The sequence below is a fragment of the Bufo bufo genome, chromosome 10 (assembly GCF_905171765.1).
Source record: "Bufo bufo chromosome 10, aBufBuf1.1, whole genome shotgun sequence".
Taxonomy (NCBI): Eukaryota; Metazoa; Chordata; class Amphibia; order Anura; family Bufonidae; genus Bufo; species Bufo bufo.
In genome coordinates, this window is record NC_053398.1 from 5,209,436 (window position 1) to 5,233,226 (window position 23,791).

Below are 23,791 nucleotides of genomic sequence, written 5' to 3' on the forward strand. Positions count from 1 at the left end.
GGTCTAACACAGAAATCCATGGACTTCCTTGAAGACAATCTAAGGCTTCATCAATTCTAGGAACAGTGTATTGATCTGGGACGGTACGTGGGTTCAGGGTGCGGTAACCCACACAGATTTTGATATCTCCATTTTTCTTTCTGGCATCACAATAGGAGACGCATATGGGCTATTAGACTCTTTGATGACTCCTTGTCCAATAATCCACACAGATGACGTCTAACATCCCGGAGTCATCAGGATCTCTCTCAGAAAGGCTTCTCATCAGTCAGTCTAATATGATGCTCTACATTTTGAACCAGCCTGAGGTCCCAATCACCTAATGAAAAGACAAGTGCCCTATTCATCATTCGTTTTTTCTCTTCTTCATTCTAAACCGGACTCAAAATTCAAGTCATAATTTCTTTTTTCTTCTTCTTCCTCCTTCTTAACATATGCAGCCAGGCAGATTGGGTGAATAGTGAGAGTTTGTTGATGGTTCTCTCCCTGTCACGGATGAGGTATAGGAGGAAACACCAAACTAACAACCAGGATGGAAAGGGAAAGCCACTAGGCCTCAACGCTAGGGAAAGGAAAAGGTCACCTCCTCGTAACCCTACTCCTGGCCCTGACTCCTAACCGTATGGGCACCCCTTAAAGGTAGAAATTCTATACCCTAGAGAGCCCTAAGAATATTGTCAGGGCTGAGGCAACCTGTTCCTTCCCCGATGAAGGAACAGGCGTCTTCCTGAGGCCTAGTAACAAAAAGCAAGGAAGGGAAAACAAAACACAAACAAGCGCAACACTTAACTTCTGTAGTGATGGAAGAGCAGGAACACCAGATACGACCTCACACCAGCTCTGCCAAACCCAAATGAAGCTATCTACCGCACAGTCAGAAGGGTGGGGCAACACTAAATAGGGTAGAGTAATGAGTACTAAGCTACACCTGAAATGGGGGATGAGGTCACAAACAAACACTGAATAAGGAGTAATCAAAGAGGCTGTTAGATTCCTCCACGCTCCACCAGTCTCCTTGATCTCCTGATATCTGTCAAAGAAGGGACCGTGACACTCCCCGATCTTCTCGACACCACTGTGCTCGGGTATGAAAGATGTTGACATTGGTCCCTAGTATGATTGGTGCTACTTTGGAATCAGCTTCTGGGCACACCAAGTCTACAATGGGTATTTCCTTTTCCACTCCTACAATGGCTTCTGGAAACCAAAGAGAGACTGTGACATATCCTACGTAGGGGTAGCTTTGTTCGCTTAGTCCCCAAACCACTAATCCAGATAACGATTGTAATGGTACATCAGGCAGATATCTTCAGTACAATTTTTCAAATATAATGGAGATTTTTAGATCCACTATCTAGTAAGACAGTATAGAGGTGTCCATTTACATAGACAGGAACATTGGGGAGGGCTTGGTCCCACCAGTCCTCCTGGGAATTTTCCGTGATCACTAGCCATTGATGTACTGGTTGAGTATGCTTTGGTGGCTGAAACAGGCTGGTATGGAATTCTACTGGCCCCCTTTTACCGTTTCCCGACTGCCTAAACTGTCGACGAGAAGGGGATCGTGTCTTTTTGGATGTCCACTTCTTTGGGCACTGATGAACCATGTGATTGGGGCTTCCACATACAAACCATCCTTCTTTATTCACATCCTCCCTTCTACTAAGACCGTGTTAAACTTATGTGAAGGATGAGTTTCTCTCTCGAGCAGTCTCTCTATGAGTGCGAAAGTGTTGGGCAATCTGTTCTCCCCGTCTCAATGAGCTTCAACAGATCTTCTTCATCACGTCTGGTCTCAGGCTTGGGAGAGACAGTTGTAGAAGACCCCATCGCGCAGCCATGTCCTGAGGCCCCAGGAGAACCAGCACTGTAGATGCTGAATTGTCATCAGTAAATCATTATTTTAATTGAAAAATCAGAAGTGAACCTCGAAAAAATATTCTCCTAAGTAGAAAAAGGTTCTGCTCAGCATGTAGCAGTGAGGTTCAGACCTCCGGCCGGTCCCCAGAACCCCCCACAGTGTGCGGCTGTGACATCTCGAGGCGCTGACTAGACGAGCGCGGTACCATCAGCTATACATAGGCATCGCCGGGTTCTGAAAATGCCCATAACAGAGAGTGGCAAAATAAATAAAAAATGATCAATTTACCATTTTCTTTTTTAGTCTTTTCACTTTCCAAGCAAAAATGATAAAAATGTCATACAATATGGTATCAATGAAAAGTATAGATCGCCCCTCAAAAAATGAGCCCTCCCACAGTCCTGTAGATGTGGGGGTCAGAAAATTGCAATGCAAAAAATATTTTTTCTTAAGTTTTTTAAACACAAAAAACTTTATAGATAAAAAAAACCCAGTGGTATCACTGTAATCGTACTGACCTGGAGAATGAAGAGAACACGTCAGTTTTATCTAATGGGGAACGCCATATAAACAAAACTCCTAAAACCGTGGCAGAATTGCATCTTTTTTTTTTTCAATTTTATCCAATTTGGAATTTTTAACAAATTCCCACTACATACTATATTAAATAGTTCCATTAAAACGTATCTGCGAAAAACATGTAAATGCCAAAATAAAAAAGCTATGGTTCAAAAAAAGCAGAGAGTAAAAAAAGCTAAACACAAAAATGAACAAATGCCCAGTAATGAAGTGGTTAACAGCAGGGGTCACTGTATCAAGTCTAGAACAGCAGGGGTCACTGTATCAAGTCTAGAACAGCAGGGGGCCCCATAACAAGTCTAGAACAGCAGGGGCACCATAACAAGTCTAGAACAGCAGGGGCACCATAACAAGTCTAGAACAGCAGGGGCACCATAACAAGTCTAGAACAGCAGGGAGCACCATAAAAAGTCTAGAACAGCAGGGGGCACCATAAAAGGTCTAGAACAGCAGGGGGCACCATAACAAGTCTAGAACAGCAGGGGCACCATAACAAGTCTAGAAAAGCAGGGGAACCATAACAAATCTAGAACAGCAGGGGGCACCATAACAAGTCTAGAACAGCAGGGGCCCCATAACAAGTCTAGAACAGCAGGGAGCACCATAACAAGTCTAGAAAAGCAGGGGAACCATAACAAGTCTAGAACAGCAGGGGGCACCATAACAAGTCTAGAACAGCAGGGGCACCATAACAAGTCTAGAACAGCAGGGAGCACCATAACAAGTCTAGAACAGCATGGGCACCATAACAAGTCTAGAACAGCAGGGCAACCATAACAAGTCTAGAATAGTAGGGGCACCATAACAAGTCTAGAAAAGCAGGGAAACCATAACAAGTCTAGAACAGAAGGGGGAACCATAACAAGTCTAGAACAGCATGGGCACCATAACAAGTCTAGAATAGTATGGGCACCATAACAAATCTAGAACAGCAGGGGGCACCATAAGTCTAGAATAGTAGAGGCACCATAACTAGTCTAGAACAGCAAGGGGCACCATAACAAGTCTAGAACAGAAGGGGCACCATAACAAGTCTAGAACAGCAGGGGGCACCATAACAAGTCTAGAACAGAAGGGGCACCATAACAAGTCTAGAACAGCAGGGGGCACCTATAGGATAATACAGGAGCATATTTTTTTTAATTGGGTGAAATCTTTTTTGGGGAGATTTGAGTAAATGAGTGTGATCAATACTATGTGACCCCCGATGAAAGAGGCTTCGGAACCTCTGAGGTACTTATTTGGGTTCTTATGGGGTTGGGTTATTTGGATCTTGCAGCTCCTATTTCTCCACTCGCTCCTCAGATGAGTGAAAAGTTCTGTTTCTATGTTACTGGACTTATCTCGGTGCCCGGCTTCACATCTACAAGGAGGACCGGATTTCTTATCTTCTCTTCAGGAAAGTTGTCTCCGAAGACAGAAATTTAATTATCTTCCTCCCGGTCATAAGTCGATGGAATGAGGCCGAGTCCGTCTTGTCATCTGTAGGATGGAGATTTAATTACTTCATAATCAGTGGAACACAATGAAGTCTCCGCTCTCCACATTACCAGGGACATGAGGAGAGCGGAGTCTGTAGAACACACCGCCGAGGTCTCGACTGTAAGAGCGCTCACACTGCGGAGGTCTCTACTGTAAGAGCGCTCACACTGCGGAGGTCTGTACTGTAAGAGCGGTCACACTGCCGAGGTCTGTACTGTAAGAGCGGTCACACTGCGGAGGTCTCTACTGTAAGAGCGGTCACACTGCCGAGGTCTCGACTGTAAGAGCGCTCACACTGCGGAGGTCTGTACTGTAAGAGCGCTCACACTGCAGAGGTCTGTACTGTAAGAGCGGTCACACTGCGGAGGTCTGTACTGTAAGAGCGGTCACACTGCGGAGGTCTGTACTGTAAGAGCGGTCACACTGCGGAGGTCTGTACTGTAAGAGCGGTCACACTGCGGAGGTCTGTACTGTAAGAGCGGTCACACTGCAGAGGTCTGTACTGTATGAGCGGTCACACTGCGGAGGTCTGTACTGTAAGAGCGGTCACACTGCCGAGGTCTGTACTGTAAGAGCGCTCACACTGCGGAGGTCTGTACTGTAAGAGCGGTCACACTGCGGAGGTCTGTACTGTAAGAGCGGTCACACTGCGGAGGTCTCTACTGTAAGAGCGGTCACACTGCCGAGGTCTCGACTGTAAGAGCGCTCACACTGCGGAGGTCTGTACTGTAAGAGCGCTCACACTGCAGAGGTCTGTACTGTAAGAGCGGTCACACTGCGGAGGTCTGTACTGTAAGAGCGGTCACACTGCGGAGGTCTGTACTGTAAGAGCGGTCACACTGCGGAGGTCTGTACTGTAAGAGCGGTCACACTGCGGAGGTCTCGACTGTAAGAGCGGTCACACTGCGGAGGTCTGTACTGTAAGAGCGGTCACACTGCCGAGGTCTGTACTGTAAGAGCGCTCACACTGCGGAGGTCTGTACTGTAAGAGCGGTCACACTGCGGAGGTCTGTACTGTAAGAGCGGTCACACTGCGGAGGTCTGTACTGTAAGAGCGGTCACACTGCGGAGGTCTGTACTGTAAGAGCGGTCACACTGCGGAGGTCTGTACTGTAAGAGCGGTCACACTGCGGAGGTCTGTGCTGTAAGAGCGCTCACACTGCGGAGGTCTGTACTGTAAGAGCGGTCACACTGCGGAGGTCTGTACTGTAAGAGCGGTCACACTGCGGAGGTCTGTACTGTAAGGGCGGTCACACTGCGGAGGTCTGTGCTGTAAGAGCGATCACACTGCGGAGGTCTGTACTGTGAGAGCGGTCACACTGCGGAGGTCTGTACTGTAAGAGCGGTCACACTGCAGAGGTCTGTACAGTAAGAGCGGTCACACTGCGGAGGTCTGTACTGTAAGAGCGGTCACACTGCGGAGGTCTGTACTGTAAGAGCGGTCACACTGCGGAGGTCTGTACTGTAAGAGCGGTCACACTGCAGAGGTCTGTACTGTAAGAGCGGTCACACTGCCGAGGTCTGTACTGTAAGAGCGGTCACACTGCGGAGGTCTGTACTGTAAGAGCGGTCACACTGCAGAGGTCTGTACTGTATGAGCGGTCACACTGCCGAGGTCTGTACTGTAAGAGCGGTCACACTGCCGAGGTCTGTACTGTAAGAGCGGTCACACTGCGGAGGTCTGTACTGTAAGAGCGGTCACACTGCGGAGGTCTGTACTGTAAGAGCGGTCACACTGCGGAGGTCTGTACTGTAAGAGCGGTCACACTGCGGAGGTCTGTACTGTAAGAGCGGTCACACTGCGGAGGTCTGTACTGTAAGAGCGGTCACACTGCGGAGGTCTCGACTGTAAGAGCGGTCACACTGCGGAGGTCTCGACTGTAAGAGCGGTCACACTGCGGAGGTCTGTACTGTAAGAGCGGTCACACTGCCGAGGTCTGTACTGTAAGAGCGCTCACACTGCGGAGGTCTGTACTGTAAGAGCAGTCACACTGCGGAGGTCTGTACTGTAAGAGCGCTCACACTGCGGAGGTCTGTACTGTAAGAGCGGTCACACTGCGGAGGTCTGTACTGTAAGAGCGGTCACACTGCGGAGGTCTCGACTGTAAGAGCGGTCACACTGCGGAGGTCTGTACTGTAAGAGCGGTCACACTGCAGAGGTCTGTACTGTAAGAGCGGTCACACTGCGGAGGTCTGTACTGTAAGAGCGCTCACACTGCAGAGGTCTGTACTGTAAGAGCGCTCACACTGCGGAGGTCTCTACTGTAAGAGCGCTCACACTGCGGAGGTCTGTGCTGTAAGAGCGGTCACACTGCAGAGGTCTGTACTGTAAGAGCGGTCACACTGCAGAGGTCTGTACTGTAAGAGCGGTCACACTGCAGAGGTCTGTACTGTAAGAGCGCTCACACTGCAGAGGTCTGTACTGTAAGAGCGCTCACACTGCGGAGGTCTCTACTGTAAGAGCGCTCACACTGCGGAGGTCTGTGCTGTAAGAGCGGTCACACTGCAGAGGTCTGTACTGTAAGAGCGGTCACACTGCAGAGGTCTGTACTGTAAGAGCGGTCACACTGCGGAGGTCTGTACTGTAAGAGCGGTCACACTGCGGAGGTCTGTACTGTAAGAGCGGTCACACTGCAGAGGTCTGTACTGTAAGAGCGGTCACACTGCGGAGGTCTGTACTGTAAGAGCGGTCACACTGCGGAGGTCTGTACTGTAAGAGCGCTCACACTGCAGAGGTCTGTACTTATAGCTTCCAAGCAACTACCAGCCAAGGGACTACCAGATCCCAGCCAAGCAACCACTGGATTCCAGCCAAGCAACTAACGGATTCCGACTCAATCGCAGCTGGCTAATCACTCTCTTCCAAACAATAAAGTGTTAAGGATCAGTTGCAAAGTTGTGTAATTGTATTCTACACTACTCACAAAAAGTTCCTGAGATTTGGCTTTCTGGTGAAATTCATGGAAAACGTAAAAAGTTCTGGCTCCAGTGATCTTATATGATGAAAGTCGGGCATTAAGTAGAAGCAGTAATGGAAATTTCCTCATCTAAAAACAATTTGACACAAAAGCTGACCCCAGTGCTGGGTACACCGCCACAAAAATGGCAGTGTCTCTGGAACTTTTCATGTGGGCCTGAGCATCAATTCCAGCTTGACAACGACGTCTCCTGCTGTTCACAAGTTGCCTTATTTGTCTGCTGAGGCATGGCATCCCAGTCTTCATTGAGGTTCTGGGGTACAAAGTTACGAAACTCTACACGGTGACTCAGCTGATCCCATAGGTTTTCAATGGAATTCAGGTCTGGAGAAAGTGCAGACCGCTCCATGTGAGGTCCCCCAGTCCTTAGGAGCCGTTCCCTAATGATGGGACCTCGATGAGCTGGCGCATTGTCCTCCATGAAGATGACATTAGGCCTGTGTTGTTCCTGCAGAGGCACAATGACTGGAGATGATGTTCTTCATGTAGTCTGGGCTGTCACTGGACCATTCACAGTGTAGGGCAGTTTTGTGACACCACCACCACCATAGGCTCGTCTGGTGACCACAGTGGCTGATGCAGAGCGCGCTCTCCTTGACGTCTCCAACATCGTTGGCGGCCATCATTTCTGCTCAGCGTGAATCGACTTTCATCAGTGAACAGCACTGGTCCCTCGCCCAGCGTAGATGATCCCTGGCCTATGCAAGACCATGACACCTGCGCCTGGTGGTGCGGTCAGGTACCCTTGCAGGTCGTCTAGCATGCAGACCACGCTGATGTAAACTGTTTCCAATGGTCTGACGTGACACTTGGGTGCCTCTCGCCTCCATGACATGTGCCTGGAGTATGTGGCATTCATCATGTGGTTCCGCAGGGCATTGTTCACAATAAAGCGGTCATCAGTGTGGTATGTGGCCAAGGGACGTCCACTTCTCTGCCTTTCTGTGACTCTTCCAGTCTCTGTATCTCTGATACAACCTGCTGATGACTCTCTGTGACACTCTAAGCTCAGGGGCCACTTCCGTCTGAGAACATCTTGAAGCCTTACAATGGCGAGGGGCTGTTCATCAATTGTTAGGTGTCATCTTGGCCTCATGATGTTACAATGTGAACAGTGTGATGAGGAGGACTGTGTAATACCAATTCTTATTGAACCAGGAAATTTATTGGGCGATTCATGGATCAAACACCTGATGTGGATTCTGCCGTTAAGCTCCTTGTTAGAGAACAGCAAGTTGTGCAAAAAGTCCTGAAACATTGAACAGTTGGACGGACGTGTGCATTCAGAATGTTAGAGAAGGTCACATTAAGTTCACCTGTAAAGGTTAGAGGGCATTTTAGGTTCATCCTGAAATTTCACCCACAAGCCAAATATCCCTAACTTTTTGTGAGTAATGTATAGGGTTGTTTCGGGTATGGAATTTTCGATACCCAATCGATACTTTTGCATGGTATCGACCTCAATACCAGGATTTGCCTTTTTTCGATACTAGGCTTCGCTATTGCGCCGTCTAGTATCAGAGAACAATGAGCGCGCTGCTGTCAGCGCGCTCATTGTTCTCCTCAGCAGCACAGGCGAGAAGGAAGCACTTTCTCCCTCCCCCTGTGCCGCTGCTGCCACCAGTGCGCACTGCACCACCAATGAAAGTAAATGGACCTTTCATCTGGCAAAAAATTCTGAACTAAGTATCATGATCTGTAGAGCGGCGCCCGGGGATCTCACTGCACTTACTATTATCCGTGGGCGCCGCTCCGTTCTCCTGCTATGTCCTTTGGTATCGCAGAGACTTCGGGGACTGGGCGGAGATTGCCCTTGTTCTCCTGGGCGTCTCCTTCTCCCAGGCTGTGAGCTCTGCGCTGCGATTGGCCTGCACTACAGCCTGGGAGAAGGAGACGCCCAGAATTACAAGGGCAGTCTCCGCCCAGTATAACCAAGTCCCCGAAGTCTCCGCCCAGTATAACCAAGTCCCCGAAGATACCGGAGGATATAGCGGGAGAATGGAGCGGCGCCCAGGGATAATAGTAAGTGCAGTGAGATCCCTGGGCGCCGCTGTACAGATCATGACACTTAGTTCAGAATTTTTTGCCAGATGAAAGGTCCTTTTGTGTATAGAGCTGAGGACATGGGTTGCTAGATGGCCGCTAGCACATCCGCAATACCCAGTCCCCATAGCTCTGTGTGCTTTTATTGTGTAAAAAAACCTGATTTAATACATATGCAAATTAACCTGAGATGTATCCTGTACGTGAGATGAGTCAGGGACAGGACTCATCTCAGGTTAATTTGCATATGTATCAAATCATTTTTTTTTACACAATAAAAGCACACAGAGCTATGGGGACTGGATATTGCGGATGTGCTAGCGGCCATCTAGCAACCCATGACCTCAGCTCTATACACAAAATCCCGGTGACAGGTTCCCTTTAATACAAATCCCGGAAGCGGGTGCTGGCGGGGAGTTGCGATTAGCGGCAGTTCTGTATTAAATGTTAATTATATTATCATTGGTGGCGTAGTGCGCCCTCCCCCCCTCCTCCCCAGTATTAAAATCATTGGTGGCGCAGTGCGCCCCCCACAGTATTAAAATCATTGGTGGCAGTGGTCACAAGGTCCCATCCCCCTCATTGGTGGCAGTGGCAGTTCCGATTGGAGCCCCAGCAGTGTAATCCTGGGGCTCCGATCGGTTACCATGGCAGCCAGGACGCTACTGAAGCCCTGATGGTAATCTCCCTGCTGCTGTGTGTACTATGCACCGGGCAGCAGGGACACTGTGAGGTCCTATTCACCACAATAGAGCTCTATTAGGGTAAATAGGACAAGGGATCAAAATATCCCAGGTTCTAGCCCCTAAGGGGGGAAATAGTTATTAAATAAAAAGTACAAAAAAAAAGGTAAAAAAAACATCAGAATATTAAGTATAAATCACCCCCTTTCCCAATTTTACATATAAACAATAAATAAATAAACATATTACATATTGCCACGTCTGAAAAGTCCAAACTAGTAAAATATTTTTAAAAATGTCCTATGCGGTGAGCACCGTAACAGAAACGAAAAATTCATAAAAACTGCGCGATTCGCCATTTTTTTGGTCACCTTGTTCCCCCCAAAAATAGGATCGGACTGTTCTATTATGGGCTGGATGTTCCATGGTATCGAAATCGAATCAAAAATTTTGGTATCGAAACAACCCTAATAGTGTACATATGGTGACACCAATCAGCCGTTTCAGGCAGTGTTCAGAAGTGGAAGCGGACAGCTCCACACACTGTGTAGTGGTCGTAGCGGGAACTTCAGCTGCCACAGACCACACAGTGGATGGAGCCTTCACAACCCGAAATAGCTGACTGGTGGGGTACTGGGTGTGAGACCCCAACTGGTCACACAGGACCAGGCAGGGCTGAAGAACATTGTGATCCTGAGGGTCACCTGTAGAAACCACTAGGGAGATAAAACGTAACTTTTAATAAACAACATCAAGAAAAATGGTACTAGGGCGCTACACCAAAAATGCCATAAATAATAAATAAATGAAATAGCATATTTAGCCAACCGCTGAATTAGGACGCAACCGATCCAAAAATGCAGTGAATAATCAATCACAAAGCACAGGTTGTTGGAAAGTTCTTACCAATCATACGTACTTCAGATGCATGTACTTCTGCTGCGGATGCGATTCGGTTGCATGTAGTCCAGTTTGAACTTCAGGTGGCCAAAAGCATCATGTATAGATAGGCAGCGGGAACATCTGACCCTAATATGCCCTGTAACCTGGGAACGGACTAAGGCCCCTTGAAGACGAGCGTGAGCGAATTAGGATGCGTTCAGTGAAAAATGCGCGATTTCGCAAGCAAGTTCAGTCAGTCTTGTCTGCGATTGTGTTCGGTTGTTCAGTTTTTATGGCGCGGGTGCAATGCGATTTAATGCGTTTTTCACGCTCGTGATAAAAAACGGAATGTTTACAAACAACATCTAGCAACCATCAGTGAAAAACGCATCGCATCCGCACTTGCTTTCCGATGCGATGCGATTTTCATGCAGCCCCATTCACTTCTATGGGGCCAGCGTTGCGTGAAAATCGCAGAATATAGAACATGCTGTGATTTTCACGCAACGCACAAGTGATGCATGAAAACCAACGCACATGTACACAGACCCATTAAAATGAATGGGTCCGGATTGAGTGCGGTTGCAATGCGTTCACATCACGCATTGCACCACGCAGAAAACTCGCCCGTGTGAAAGGGGCCTAATAATACCCTGCCTATCTATACAGAGCACTCGTCCAGCCGTCCAGATACCTGACCCTAAACCGGGTGATATCCCTATTGAACCCTATAAGTAATTCCCGACGTGCCACGTTTCGTTTTGATAACTATTCAGGGGAAATAACACCTAGGGTAACTTGAAAGTATAATAGATGTAGCGGCATGAGAAAATACGAGGATCACGCCGAATGGGCCTAGACCCCTAAGTAGGTGTATATGATAAATGGGGACCTCCCGTACGGGTCAGTGGACCAAAAACATAGGGAGAAAAACAGAAGGGAGATGCGTCCCTCATCGAGTCTTCTTCTACCAGTGGTCACATGGGACACCGGATAGAGCAGTGCTCCTTGGTTACAGTGCTGGCACAGTCTTTGTCCTCCTTGGTTACAGTGCTGGCACAGGCTTTGTCCTCCTTGGTTACAGTGCTGGCACAGACTTTGTCCTCCTTGGTTACAGGGCTGGCACAGTCTTTGTCCTCCTTGGTTACAGTGCTGGCACAGTCTTTGTCCTCCTTGGTTACAGTGCTGGCACAGTCTTTGTCCTCCTTGGTTACAGTGCTGGCACAGTCTTTGTCCTCCTTGGTTACAGTGCTGACACAGTCTTTGTCCTCCTTGGTTACAGTGCTGACACAGGCTTTGTCCACCTTGGTTACAGTGCTGGCACAGGCTTTGTCCTCCTTGGTTACAGTGCTGACACAGTCTTTGTCCTCCTTGGTTACAGTGCTGACACAGTCTTTGTCCTCCTTGGTTACAGTGCTGACACAGTCTTTGTCCTCCTTGGTTACAGTGCTGACACAGTCTTTGTCCTCCTTGGTTACAGTGCTGGCACAGGCTTTGTCCTCCTTGGTTACAGTGCTGGCACAGGCTTTGTCCTCTTTGGTTACAGTGCTGGCACAGGCTTTGTCCTCCTTGGTTACAGTGCTGGCACAGGCTTTGTCCTCCTTGGTTACAGTGCTGGCAGAGACTTTGTCCTCCTTAGTTACAGTGCTGGCACAGACTTTGTCCTCCTTGGTTACAGTGCTGGCACAGGCTTTGTCCTCATTGGTTACAGAGCTGGCACAGGCTTTGTCCTCCTTGGTTACAGAGCTGGCACAGACTTTGTCCTCCTTGGTTACAGTGCTGGCACAGGCTTTGTCCTCCTTGGTTACAGTGCTGGCACAGACTTTGTCCTCCTTGGTTACAGTTCTGGCACAGACTTTGTCCTCCTTGGTTACAGTGCTGGCACAGGCTTTGTCCTCATTGGTTACAGAGCTGGCACAGGCTTTGTCCTCATTGGTTACAGTGCTGGCAAGTCTTTGTCCTCCTTGGTTACAGTGCTGGCACAGGCTTTGTCCTCCTTGGTTACAGTGCTGGCACAGGCTTTGTCCTCCTCGGTTACAGTGCTGTGACGGTCTACCCTTTTTGCCATGACTAGGAATGTTTTATTCTGGTTTTCATGTCATTGCCACCATCAGGGCCAGATGTCTTTTTCTACTGGGTTATTGTGGCTTTGATTTTGTAGCTTTGTTGTATGCATCGTTCCAGGGTTGTCACACTGCGGTCTTACTCTGTATTGCTCGCCTGCTGTTGTATCTTGTTTCTGAATCCACCGCCCTCCTCTGTTTTTGCTCCACAAGCAAGTTTGTAGTCCAGATGATGTGTGTTATCTTCGAGAGATTGATGTAGTATAGATTATGATGTAGTATGGTCACATATTCCTTGTGCTATAATCTATAGTGTATATTATAATCCTGGTTCTAGAACAGTGGGGCAGGAGCAGTATGAAATTCTGCACAGTACAATAAATCTGCTTCTGCTCGCTCCGTCTTCTGTTTCATTGCCATTAATTGGCCCATTGAGTGTTTATGATTAATTTCTTATTTAGTGAAAATTAATTAACATCCAATTAGTTTGTGTATTTAATAGCTTTTCCATCCTTGGACAGTATTGTTTAGTTATAAAAAGAGGACAGAATGTGCAGCGAACAGCTCGAAACACTGTGAGAAAGCATCTGCCTATCTCATTTCTATCTATCTATCTGATATCTGTGTGTGTATCTCTTATCTGTCTATCTACAGATGTAGCAGAGTTAACACACACTTGGTGAGTTATGACAACTAGTTAACATGTTATGACTGTGACTGTTAACTCTGCTACATCTGTATCTCCTATTTATGTACACATTAGCATTGCTAAAGCAAGTGGGAAATAATGAGATCAGGGAGAGAGGTTATACAATGGAGAAAATAAGGATTTGATACACTGACGATTTTGTTTTCCCATCTACAAAGAATGGAGAGGTCTGTAATTTTTATCATAAGTACACTTCACCTGTGAGAGACAGAATCTAAAAAAAAAAAATCCAGAAAATCACATTGTATGATTTTTAAATAATTAGTTTGCATTTTATTGCTCTCTTCTTCCTCCCCCAGCAGTATGGATAGTCTCTCCTCCTCCTCCCCCAGCAGTATGGATAATCTTGGATAATCTCTCTTCCTCCTCCCCCAGCAGTATGGATAGTCTCTCTTCCTCCTCCCCCAGCAGTATGGATAGTCTCTCCTCCTCCTCCCCCAGCAGTATGGACAGTCTCTCCTCTTCCTCCCCAGCAGTATGGATTGTCTCTCTTCCTCTTCCCCCAGCAGTATGGATAGTCTCTCCTCCTCCTCCCCCAGCAGTATGGACAGTCTCTCCTCCTCCTCCCCAGCAGTATGGATAGTCTCTCTTCCTCTTCCCCCAGCAGTATGGATAGTCTCTCTTCCTCCTCCACCAGCAGTATGGATAGTCTCTCTTCCTCTTCCCCCAACAGTATGGATAGTCTCTCTTCCTCCTCCCCCAGCAGTATGGGCAGTCTCTCCTCCCCAGCAGTATGGATAGCCTCTCTTCCTCTTCCCCCAGCAGTATGGATAGTCTCTCCTCCTCCTCCCCCAGCAGTATTGATAGTCTCTCTTCCTCTTCCCCCAGCAGTATGGGTAGTCTCTCTTCCTCTCCCCCCAGCAGTATGGATAGTCTCTCTTGCTCCTCCCCCAGCAGTATGGATAATCTCTCTTCCTCCTCCCCCAGCAGTATGGATAGTCTTTCTTCCTCCTCCCCCAGCAGTATGGATAGTCTCTCCTCCTCCTCCCCCAGCAGTATGGACAGTCTCTCCTCCCCAGCAGTATGGATAGTCTCTCTTCCTCTTCCCCCAGCAGTATGGATAGTCTCTCTTCCTCCTCCCCCATCAATATGGACAGTCTCTCCTCCCCAGCAGTATGGATAGTCTCTCTTCCTCTTCCCCCAGCAGTATGGATAGTCTCTCCTCTTCCTCCCCCAGCAGTATTGACAGTCTCTCCTCCTCCTCCCCAGCAGTATGGACAGTCTCTCTTCCTCCTCCCCCAGCAGTATGGATAGTCTCTCTTCCTCCTCCCCCAGCAGTATGGATAGTCTCTCTTCCTCCGCCCCATCAGTATGGATAGTCTCTCTTCCTCTCTTCCTATTCCCCCAGCAGTATGGATAGTCTCTCTTGCTCCTCCCCCAGCAGTATGGATAATCTCTCTTCCTCCTCCCCCAGCAGTATGGATAGTCTCTTTCTCCTCCCCCAGCAGTATGGATAGTCTCTCTTCCTCTTCCCCCAGCAGTATGGATAGTCTCTCCTCCTCCTCCCCCAGCAGTATGGACAGTCTCTCCTCCTCCTCCCCAGCAGTATGGATAGTCTCTCTTCCTCTTCCCCCAGCAGTATGGATAGTCTCTCTTCCTCCTCCACCAGCAGTATGGATAGTCTCTCCTCCTCCTCCACTAGCAGCATGGACAGTCTCTCCTCCTCCTCCCCAGCAGTATGGATAGTCTCTCTTCCTCCTCCCCCAGCAGTATGGATAGTCTCTCCTCCTCCTCCCCCAGCAGTATGGACAGTCTCTCCTCCTCCTCCCCAGTAGTATGGGCAGTCTCTCTTCCTCCTCCCCCAGCAGTATGGATAGTCTCTCTTCCTCCTCCCCCAGCAGTATGGATAGTCTCTCTTCCTCCGCCCCATCAGTATGGATAGTCTCTCTTCATCCAGCAGTATGGATAGTCTTTCTTCCTCTTCCCCCAGCAGTATGGGTAGTCTATCTTCCTCTCTTCCTCTTCCCCCAGCAGTATGGATATTCTCTCTTGCTCCTCCCCTAGCAGTATGGATAATCTCTCTTCCTCCTCCCCCAGCAGTATGGATAGTCTTTCTTCCTCCTCCCCCAGCAGTATGGATAGTCTCTCCTCCTCCTCCCCCAGCAGTATGGACAGTCTCTCCTCCCCAGCAGTATGGATAGTCTCTCTTCCTCTTCCCCCAGCAGTATGGATAGTCTCTCTTCCTCCTCCCCCAGCAGTATGGACAGTCTCTCCTCCCCAGCAGTATGGATAGTCTCTCTTCCTCCAGCAGTATGGATAGTCTCTCCTCCTCCTCCCCCAGCAGTATGGACAGTCTCTCCTCCTCCTCCCCAGCAGTATGGACAGTCTCTCTTCCTCCTCCCCCAGCAGTATGGATAGTCTCTCTTCCTCCTCCCCCAGCAGTATGGATAGTCTCTCTTCCTCCGCCCCATCAGTATGGATAGTCTCTCTTCCTCTCTTCCTATTCCCCCAGCAGTATGGATAGTCTCTCTTGCTCCTCCCCCAGCAGTATGGATAATCTCTCTTCCTCCTCCCCCAGCAGTATGGATAGTCTCTCTTTCTCCTCCCCCAGCAGTATGGATAGTCTCTTTTCCTCCTCCCAGCAGTGAGGATAGTCTCTCTTCCTCCTCCCCCAGCAGTATGGATAATCTCTCTTCCTCCTCCCGAAGCAGTATGGATAGTCTCTCTTCCTCCTCCCTCTGCAATATGGATAGTATTTCTTCCTCTTCCCCCAGCAGTATGGATAGTCTCTCTTCCTCCCCCCCCAGCAGTATGGATAGTATCTCTTCCTCCTCCCCCAGAAGTATGGACAATCTTTCTTCCTCCTCCCCCAGCAGTATGGATAGTCTCTCTTCCTCCAGCAGTAGGGATAGTTTCTCTTCCTCTTCCCCAGCAGTATGGATAGTCTCTCTTCCTCCTCCCCCAGCAGTATGGATAGTATCTCTTCCTCCTCCCTCAGCAGTATGGACAGTCTCTCTTCCTCCTCTCCCAGCAGTATGGATAGTCTCTCTTCCTCCAGCAGTATGGATAGTTTCTCTTCCTCTTCCCCAGCAGTATGGATAGTCTCTCTTCCTCCTCCCCCAGCAGTATGGATAGTATATCTTCCTCCTCCCCCAGCAGTATGGATAGTCTCTCTTCCTTCTCCCCCAGCAGTATGGATAGTCTCTCTTTCTCCTCCCCCAGCAGTATGGATAGTCTCTTTCCCCCCAGCAGTATGGATAGTCTCTCTTCCTCCAGCAGTATGGAGAGTCTCTCTTCCTCTTCCCCCAGCAGTATGGATAGTCTCTCTTCCTCCTCCCCCAGCAGTATGGATAGTCTCTCTTCCTCCTCCCCAGCAGTATGGATAGTCTCTCTTCGTCCTCCCCCAGCAGTATGGATAGTCTCTCTTCCTCCTCCCCCAGCAGTATGGATAGTCTCTCTTCCTCCTCCCCCAGCAGTATGGATAATCTCTCTTCCTCCTCCCCCAGCAGTATGGATAGTCTCTCTTCCTCCTCCCGCAGCAGTATGGATAATCTATCTTCCTCCTCCCCCAGCAGTACGGATAGTCTCTCTTCCTCCTCCCCCAGCAGTATGGATAGTCTCTCTTCCTCCTCCCCCAGCAGTATGGATAATCTTTCTTCCTCCTCCCGAAGCAGTATGGATAGTCTCTCTTCCTCCTCCCCCAGCAATATGGATAGTCTCTCTTCCTCTCCCCCCAGCAGTATGGATAGTTTTCTTCCTCCCCCAGTTGTAGGTGTTTCTGGGGCCTTTGGTTTAGCATCTCTATCCCATTTAATGCTTTTGATTGGCTGATTTCTAGGCCCAGGCAGATGCACCTCTCTGTTTCTGTAAGTGGGCTGTTGAGCAGGAGGGAATTGTGCCTGGCTGATATTTTATTCTTCCCTTCTGAAACACCATGATGTTAGTTTTCTTTGGGTTCATGGGTAGTAAGGGCATGGTGCTGAATTTCTCGAGGATCTGCAGGTTGTCTTCAAGACCTTTCATAGTTGGTTATAGTAGCAGAAGATGATATGAATATAGCAGAAATGTCACCTTGGTGTAAGGTGAGACCTGGCCCATATCTATATTGGCATAGTCTACCACACTTTTGCCTACATTGTAGTTTAGAGTACTCGTTAGTATGGTGCCACTGTTCTCAGCGTTCCAGCGTCGGCGGCTTGTGGGATGGCAATTCAAGACCATTTCTCTGTATGGCAATTCGTTGCTACCACTGCTCTGTGTATCCTTGCCCTAGTTTCTTGTGGGTGTGAAGGGTTATATGGTGCTTGCTTCTCTTTCCTGCAGTATTGACTCTTGCTTTCTGTGTGTATCGGTGAGCTCCTTGCTGTTTGTGTGCACCTGCATGTGTTTTGGGCTGATGAGCTCCACTATATGTTCTGTCTATCCCCCCCTTGGCTGAACATCACCCATATTAGTATCTGCTTCTGCTCAGTCCCTGTCAGTCTGTATGTCCTTTGTGGTGTGTCTCAGCCTGCGTTGCTGCTGTATTCAGTCTGTGTTTCGCCGCTCGTTTGGTCTCAGGTTAGTTAGTTCAGGTTAGTTCTTTATCTTTTAGTCTGGTATTTCAGCTTAGTTTCAAGGTTGCCTGTGTTTAGTTTGCTATTTGGACTCTGGGCCTGCGTATTATGTGCCTGTTCAGACTATGCCTGTGATTTTGGTGCTTTTTTTAGTTCCTGGGGCTCCAGGTGCTTGCACCAGAGTTTCAGGTCCAGAGGGTCAGCTGCCAAGCATACTGGGACCATCCTGGGAGGTAGTAGTCTGGTCTGTAACCCGTAGCGAAGTCCACATCCCTGGCCAGAGGTTAAAGGGTGAATACCGGGGAGGCGTGAGAATAACGCCCTTCGGGTTTGAGCCAATTTCAAACTGGTTACTTGACACAGCGATCCGTAGCAGTAGGTCTTCCTAAAGATTCACCATTAAGGCAGCTGTTGAGTATGTAAAGTCTTGTTCAGTAGGGTTGTAGTGGAATCCATTGGCAGCATTTAGCTTAGTGCCAAGTAAAGAGCGCAGCTTGGTCTGAGATGGTGACAAACATTTACACAACTTTGCTGGGAATACATGAGATTAAAGTCGCCAGCATGGTCGATTTCAGGTCAGCCAGTTTAACCTGGCATGTTGCTGGTAGGAAGGTTAGTGTGATCCCACAGACAGTGCGGCCGATCACTGTCTCGTTTGTTTGGCCAACTTTACATTCATTTTGAATTCTGTGATAAATCCATCTAAAGAGATGAGACGTAAGTATATGGAGATAGGAGAGCGGGAGGAGTGAGCTGCAGAGAGGCACAGAGTGAGAGACTGGTGAGCTAATATTAGGCGTTATATCTCACATGCTTTATTCACATCAGTACTGTTCAGTGCTCCTCTATAAAGACCTATAGGGTGCATCTGTGTGAGCATTGGGGAGCACAGTCTCCTGCTTTCTCCATGTGCATAGCAGCTAGATTCCACCCAGGGCAGGGACACATCAGAATTTGAGATGCAGAGAGGAAACACCTGCTGAAAATGCCGGATACAAGTCATGTATACAGTTATTCTTCATGTACACACACATGGCCGCTTATTCTGCAAAGTTATCTGAAATGTTCCATGAAGCCTAAGCTTAGTAGAACCTTCCCCCTGAACAGATGAGATGTCTTCTCCATGTGGTCACAGTGTGTATAATGTAATGAATCCTGTGCCATCTGCTGCTGTTTAATAACTTTTAGGAAGAGGACACGATGTAGGAATGAATCAAGATGAATCGGCTGGCTGTCAGATGATGCTTTATGGCTCAGGCGTTCTTTCATTCTTGTACTTGCCGTTTTCCTGTCCCAGCTCTATTAATAGGCTCCCTCCGATGTGGAACGTGTCGTCGTAAATGAGCGATCATCTTGTTTGCTTCATATGTAGGTCAAGTATATAAATGCCGCCATAAACAAGAGTGAGATGAAAGTGCGTCCCATTCTGCACCGGCGTTTTGATCTTACAAATCAGATTGTAGATTTCACAAAAATTATTTTAGAAAGTCGGGTGATTTGGTTCATGTTTGTAGATTGTCACGGCTTCTAGGAGGCAGGACATGTGCTGCTGGATGTAATTCCATCACTTGCTATGAGGACGGGGAGCATATCAATGAGTGAGGCTTAGACTCTAATATCTGGAAGTATCCTGTGTCCTTGTGTGATGAGGAAAAATGCTGCAACTGTGGGGGTGGCATAAGATGGGCTCCGCAATGGTCCCATGGCAGCTGTGCTCCTGACTGGCTTCATCCTTCCATCCATGCAATGAGCACAAGTTAATCCAGCCCAGGAGAACAACTGGGTGCTTTCACCTCCGCATTGGAAATGTTTGCAGATCAGTCAAACCCCATCTGTCATGGGCAGGTAGATGTTGAAAACCAGGCCTGCTCTATAACAGATGGTTGACCACGGTTGCTGCTCATGATCCTAGCAGGATATAAGGTTGATGACAGTAATGTCCAGATTTTTTCCTCTAACTGAACATCACGTAGCAAGGAATGAATACTCAAGATGAAAGGAGACTTCAGTTTTTGATAATTATGGGTGTTTTTTTTTAATCAATACGTTTGGCTGTTACTGAATGAATGAAATGTGGAGGAGCCGGCAACGTTCTGATGATTGTGCTCGATGGCCGCAAATAATGTAGGGATGCGCACGTGACAGAATGCACAGACTATGGCAGATGTAGGGCATAGACCAACTTCAGGGAAATGGGCCAAGACTGTCCAAATATGTATCGAGACTAGAGTCAGTGCAAGATATATGGCCAGACACAAAACCTAAAGAACTGAGATAGCGTTCCTCACAATCAGCTTTCACTTGGTACCAAAGAACTGCTGAGGGGCTAGTCTCTTACCATTGGGTCACTGTGAGAAGACCCACATAGAACAATGTCACAGGCAAACGGCCAAACAAAAACCAAGCTTGTCATTCCATATGAATCAGTAAACGAGGTGACACCAAGTCCAGATGTATTCCATACTACTTAGTCTGAACTGGTTCATGGAAAACACAAGTTAGGCTGCTTTCACATCTGCGTCGGGAGCTCCGTCACAGGTTTCTCTCCACTATTTAACGAATTCTAACGGATGCCCTCAGAATCAATGGGGTCTGTCCGGCTTCGTATGTGCCGACACGTCCTATAATGGAGCAGAAGAACCTAAATAACCAGCGTGGATGTGAAAGTAGCCTCAGAGGCCTTGAACCTGGAAGGTAGGTGAATTGGACGGATGTCTGGGGTCACTGGGCAGAGGTTACCTTCTGGATTACAGGACGTTGTGTGTGTGTGTGAGAAGTGTGATTATGCCGAAATATGTGATATTTTATGCTCACATCCTTCTGCTTTTTGTTTTGACAGTACGTGGCATTTGCCTCCCTCTTCTTTATTCTGGTTTCCATCACCACCTTCTGCCTGGAGACTCATGAACTATTTAACCCCATTGTGAACAAAACTGAAACGGAAATCATTGGGAACGAAACGCATCAGCGCTTTTACTTGGCATCAGAGACAGAAGCCTTCCTGACTTACATTGAAGGAGTCTGCGTGGTCTGGTTTACATTTGAGTTCCTGATGAGGATTACCTTCTGCCCGAACAAGGTGGAATTTGTCAAAAACACTTTAAACATCATTGACTTTGTGGCCATTCTTCCTTTCTATCTGGAGGTTGGACTTAGTGGCCTGTCTTCCAAAGCTGCTAAGGATGTCTTGGGCTTCTTACGAGTTGTCCGATTTGTGCGAATTCTTCGGATTTTCAAGCTGACAAGGCACTTTGTTGGTCTAAGGGTTCTTGGGCATACTCTTCGTGCCAGCACAAATGAATTCCTGCTGCTCATCATATTTTTGGCATTGGGAGTTTTAATTTTTGCCACAATGATCTATTATGCTGAGAGAATAGGTGCTAATCCCAACGATCCCAGTGCCAGTGAACATACACATTTCAAAAATATCCCTATCGGCTTCTGGTGGGCTGTTGTCACCATGACCACGCTCGGCTACGGCGACATGTATCCTCAGACGTGGTCTGGCATGCTGGTGGGAGCCCTGTGCGCTCTTGCTGGGGTGCTGACTATTGCTATGCCAGTACCTGTCATTGTGAACAATTTCGGAATGTATTATTCCTTAGCTATGGCTAAGCAGAAGCTACCAAAGAAGAAAAAGAAGCATATCCCACGCCCTCCCCAACTGGGCTCCCCCAATTATTGTAAATCTGTTGTAAATTCTCCACATCACAGCACTCAGAGCGACACTTGCCCGCTCGCACAAGAAGAAATGTTAGACGTGAACCGAGCAGGTAGGAAACCACTTCGAGGAATGTCTATTTGATCGTCGTCCTCCGTTCCTTTTAGAGAATGAAGTTAAACGTCTTAACGCAAATGCATAGGGCATTAACCCATTGATGGTCCCGGACCACACAGCCTGAGTATGTGTGAGGTGGGACGTGTGAGATGTGCCAGTAGAGGGTCTTCCCAAGTATTGGGGTGGTTAACCCTTGTTTCACTGAGTAGCAAGGATTCACATTCTTTGCTGTTTGGAAGATAATAATGAAATGCTGGACGGGAGATTCCTGGACCATCGATCTGATCACACGTTAACTGGTGGAGCTCTGAGTTCAGCTCCAATCTTCTAGGTTTGATGAAACTGCCGCTCCATAGATACAAAAGACGAAACTCGGAGGGGAAGTTCATCAAAGTGCTAAACACAAGTCGTTATTAGAGCTGAAATGTAGTTCTGTAGGAAGCGTCCCTTCTAGCATGTCAGAGCGTCCCTCATCGACAGCATCTTAGGTCTTTATTAGTGAAGAATCTTTATGGATTGGGTGAATATGTAGAGCGGGAACAGACCAGAATGCATCACTGTGTGACAATCTGAGCCGGAGTATAAAGGGTGGTATCCCATGGCTAGTGGTCGCTCTTTGGGTTTATCTCAGTTTTATGAGATGTCTTCTGCATCTAACACTGGGGCTTTGATGATTTCACCCCGCTCTCTACCTCCACCCATGGAATATTAGTGGTATTAATATGCCAGGGTACCATTTGACTAGATAATTAGTGACCAATACAGGCTGGAGATATTACAGGACACCAGTTTATCTTTGCAGGGTCCACGGTGATTATTTGGGGATGGACGGGAGGCGTTGACATTACTATTAAACAATCCATGAAGCCGTTCAGCAGCGCGGGGGCCGACATTCGTCAGTCATTCGTTCGTCTTCTATGTGCATGCTGCCCCATAAGAGAATGTCTGGCCCTGACATGAACGGCTTCCAGGATCTCCTGGATGGAGGTCATCAGCACAAGTCCATGTGGGGACTCCTTGTTTTCTCACATCATTCATGTCACCCCCTGTCTGCATGTCATCTCTTTGTTTTCTGGCCACACTTCAGAGGTATTACTGACGTCAGCCTGCAGCTCGTGTCATGGAAACAGAACCAGCCCTTCTGAGGGAGCGTCGGCCGTGTCAGCAGACATGGCAGCATCTCATCTTACATAACTGTTTACTATGTCATGAGCATGAATATCACCACCTATGGTAGAGCTCATCACAACATCACGTGGACTGTTCATGTCTACGTGTGATCTGAGGACCTCCCTGTCGTGGGCAGAACATTAGCCTCCGTTTAAGTAACAGCCGCCGGCCTTTTCCATCGGGGCGCTCTGCCTCCCCTCAGAGGCCACGGATAGTGGGTAGAGGAATATGGGTGTTCATCAGAAGTCTGGAGGTGCACCTGCATGAATTGTCCACGGCCACAGAGTGCACCGAGGAGCAGCAAGTGGAAGGGACACAGCGTTAGGTCAAAAGGCTTGAATCAATTAGCAAGGGTCACGCCAAGATGGAAAAGCTTAGAGAGAGACGTGTTGGTGGTGTAGGCAGGAGTCCAACCCTAGAGATGCACACTGGATGTCCAGTAAGAGACTGGAATGAGGTCTCTTGCTGGTAAATCGGGGGGAGAGGGGAGCAGAAAGAGGCGCCGAGCCTCTGGCCATGAGACATTCAGAGTAAGAGCTGTAGACGTGAGGCCACCGGTCTCAGCAGGAGATGTGTCCAAAGGTGACTCTCCGTAACTGTCAGTGCACACCCGACCAAAAACGCTGGGGAACTGATGAGAGCAGTGACCCTCGACTCTTCAGGGAGATGATTCCCCTTCTAATAATCTCAGTGAGAAGCCATAACCATGTCCGATGGGAAGAGTAATCCTTATCTATACAGCCCACACCAGGGGTGACCGGAGCAGGGAGGAAAGCAGAGGAGAAGTCATCAGGACTGACCCTGAATGGAGGGAGGACTGGAGAAGGAATAGAATTCTAGTTGCTGGAAGTGGTGGTTGTGCTACAGAGACATCCAAAAGATAATGGAACAGAGCTCAGGAAGAGCACAGTAAGGACCGCGAGCAGCAGTCTGGACGTGTAGGCCTGATAATTATAATGAATAGATTTACTGAGAGACCACTGCTCCCATCATCCAGCAGACGGCACGAAGCTGGACTATTGGAATAAGAAGCATTCTTTACATTTCTAGCTTCGTCCTATTCTGTG

The 23,791-nt window shown here is 48.1% G+C and overlaps 1 protein-coding gene across 1 annotated transcript in view; it reads left to right on the forward strand.

Annotated features, from left to right (window-relative positions):
• The window catches only part of KCNC1 (potassium voltage-gated channel subfamily C member 1), a 66,428-nt gene that overhangs the window by 33,460 nt on the left and 9,177 nt on the right, over nucleotides 1–23,791 (forward strand). Inside the window, exon 2 of the mRNA XM_040409615.1 lies at nucleotides 20,616–21,549. Within this exon, the coding sequence (XP_040265549.1) occupies nucleotides 20,616–21,549 (934 nt within the window). The remainder of the gene's footprint in view (nucleotides 1–20,615; nucleotides 21,550–23,791) is intronic.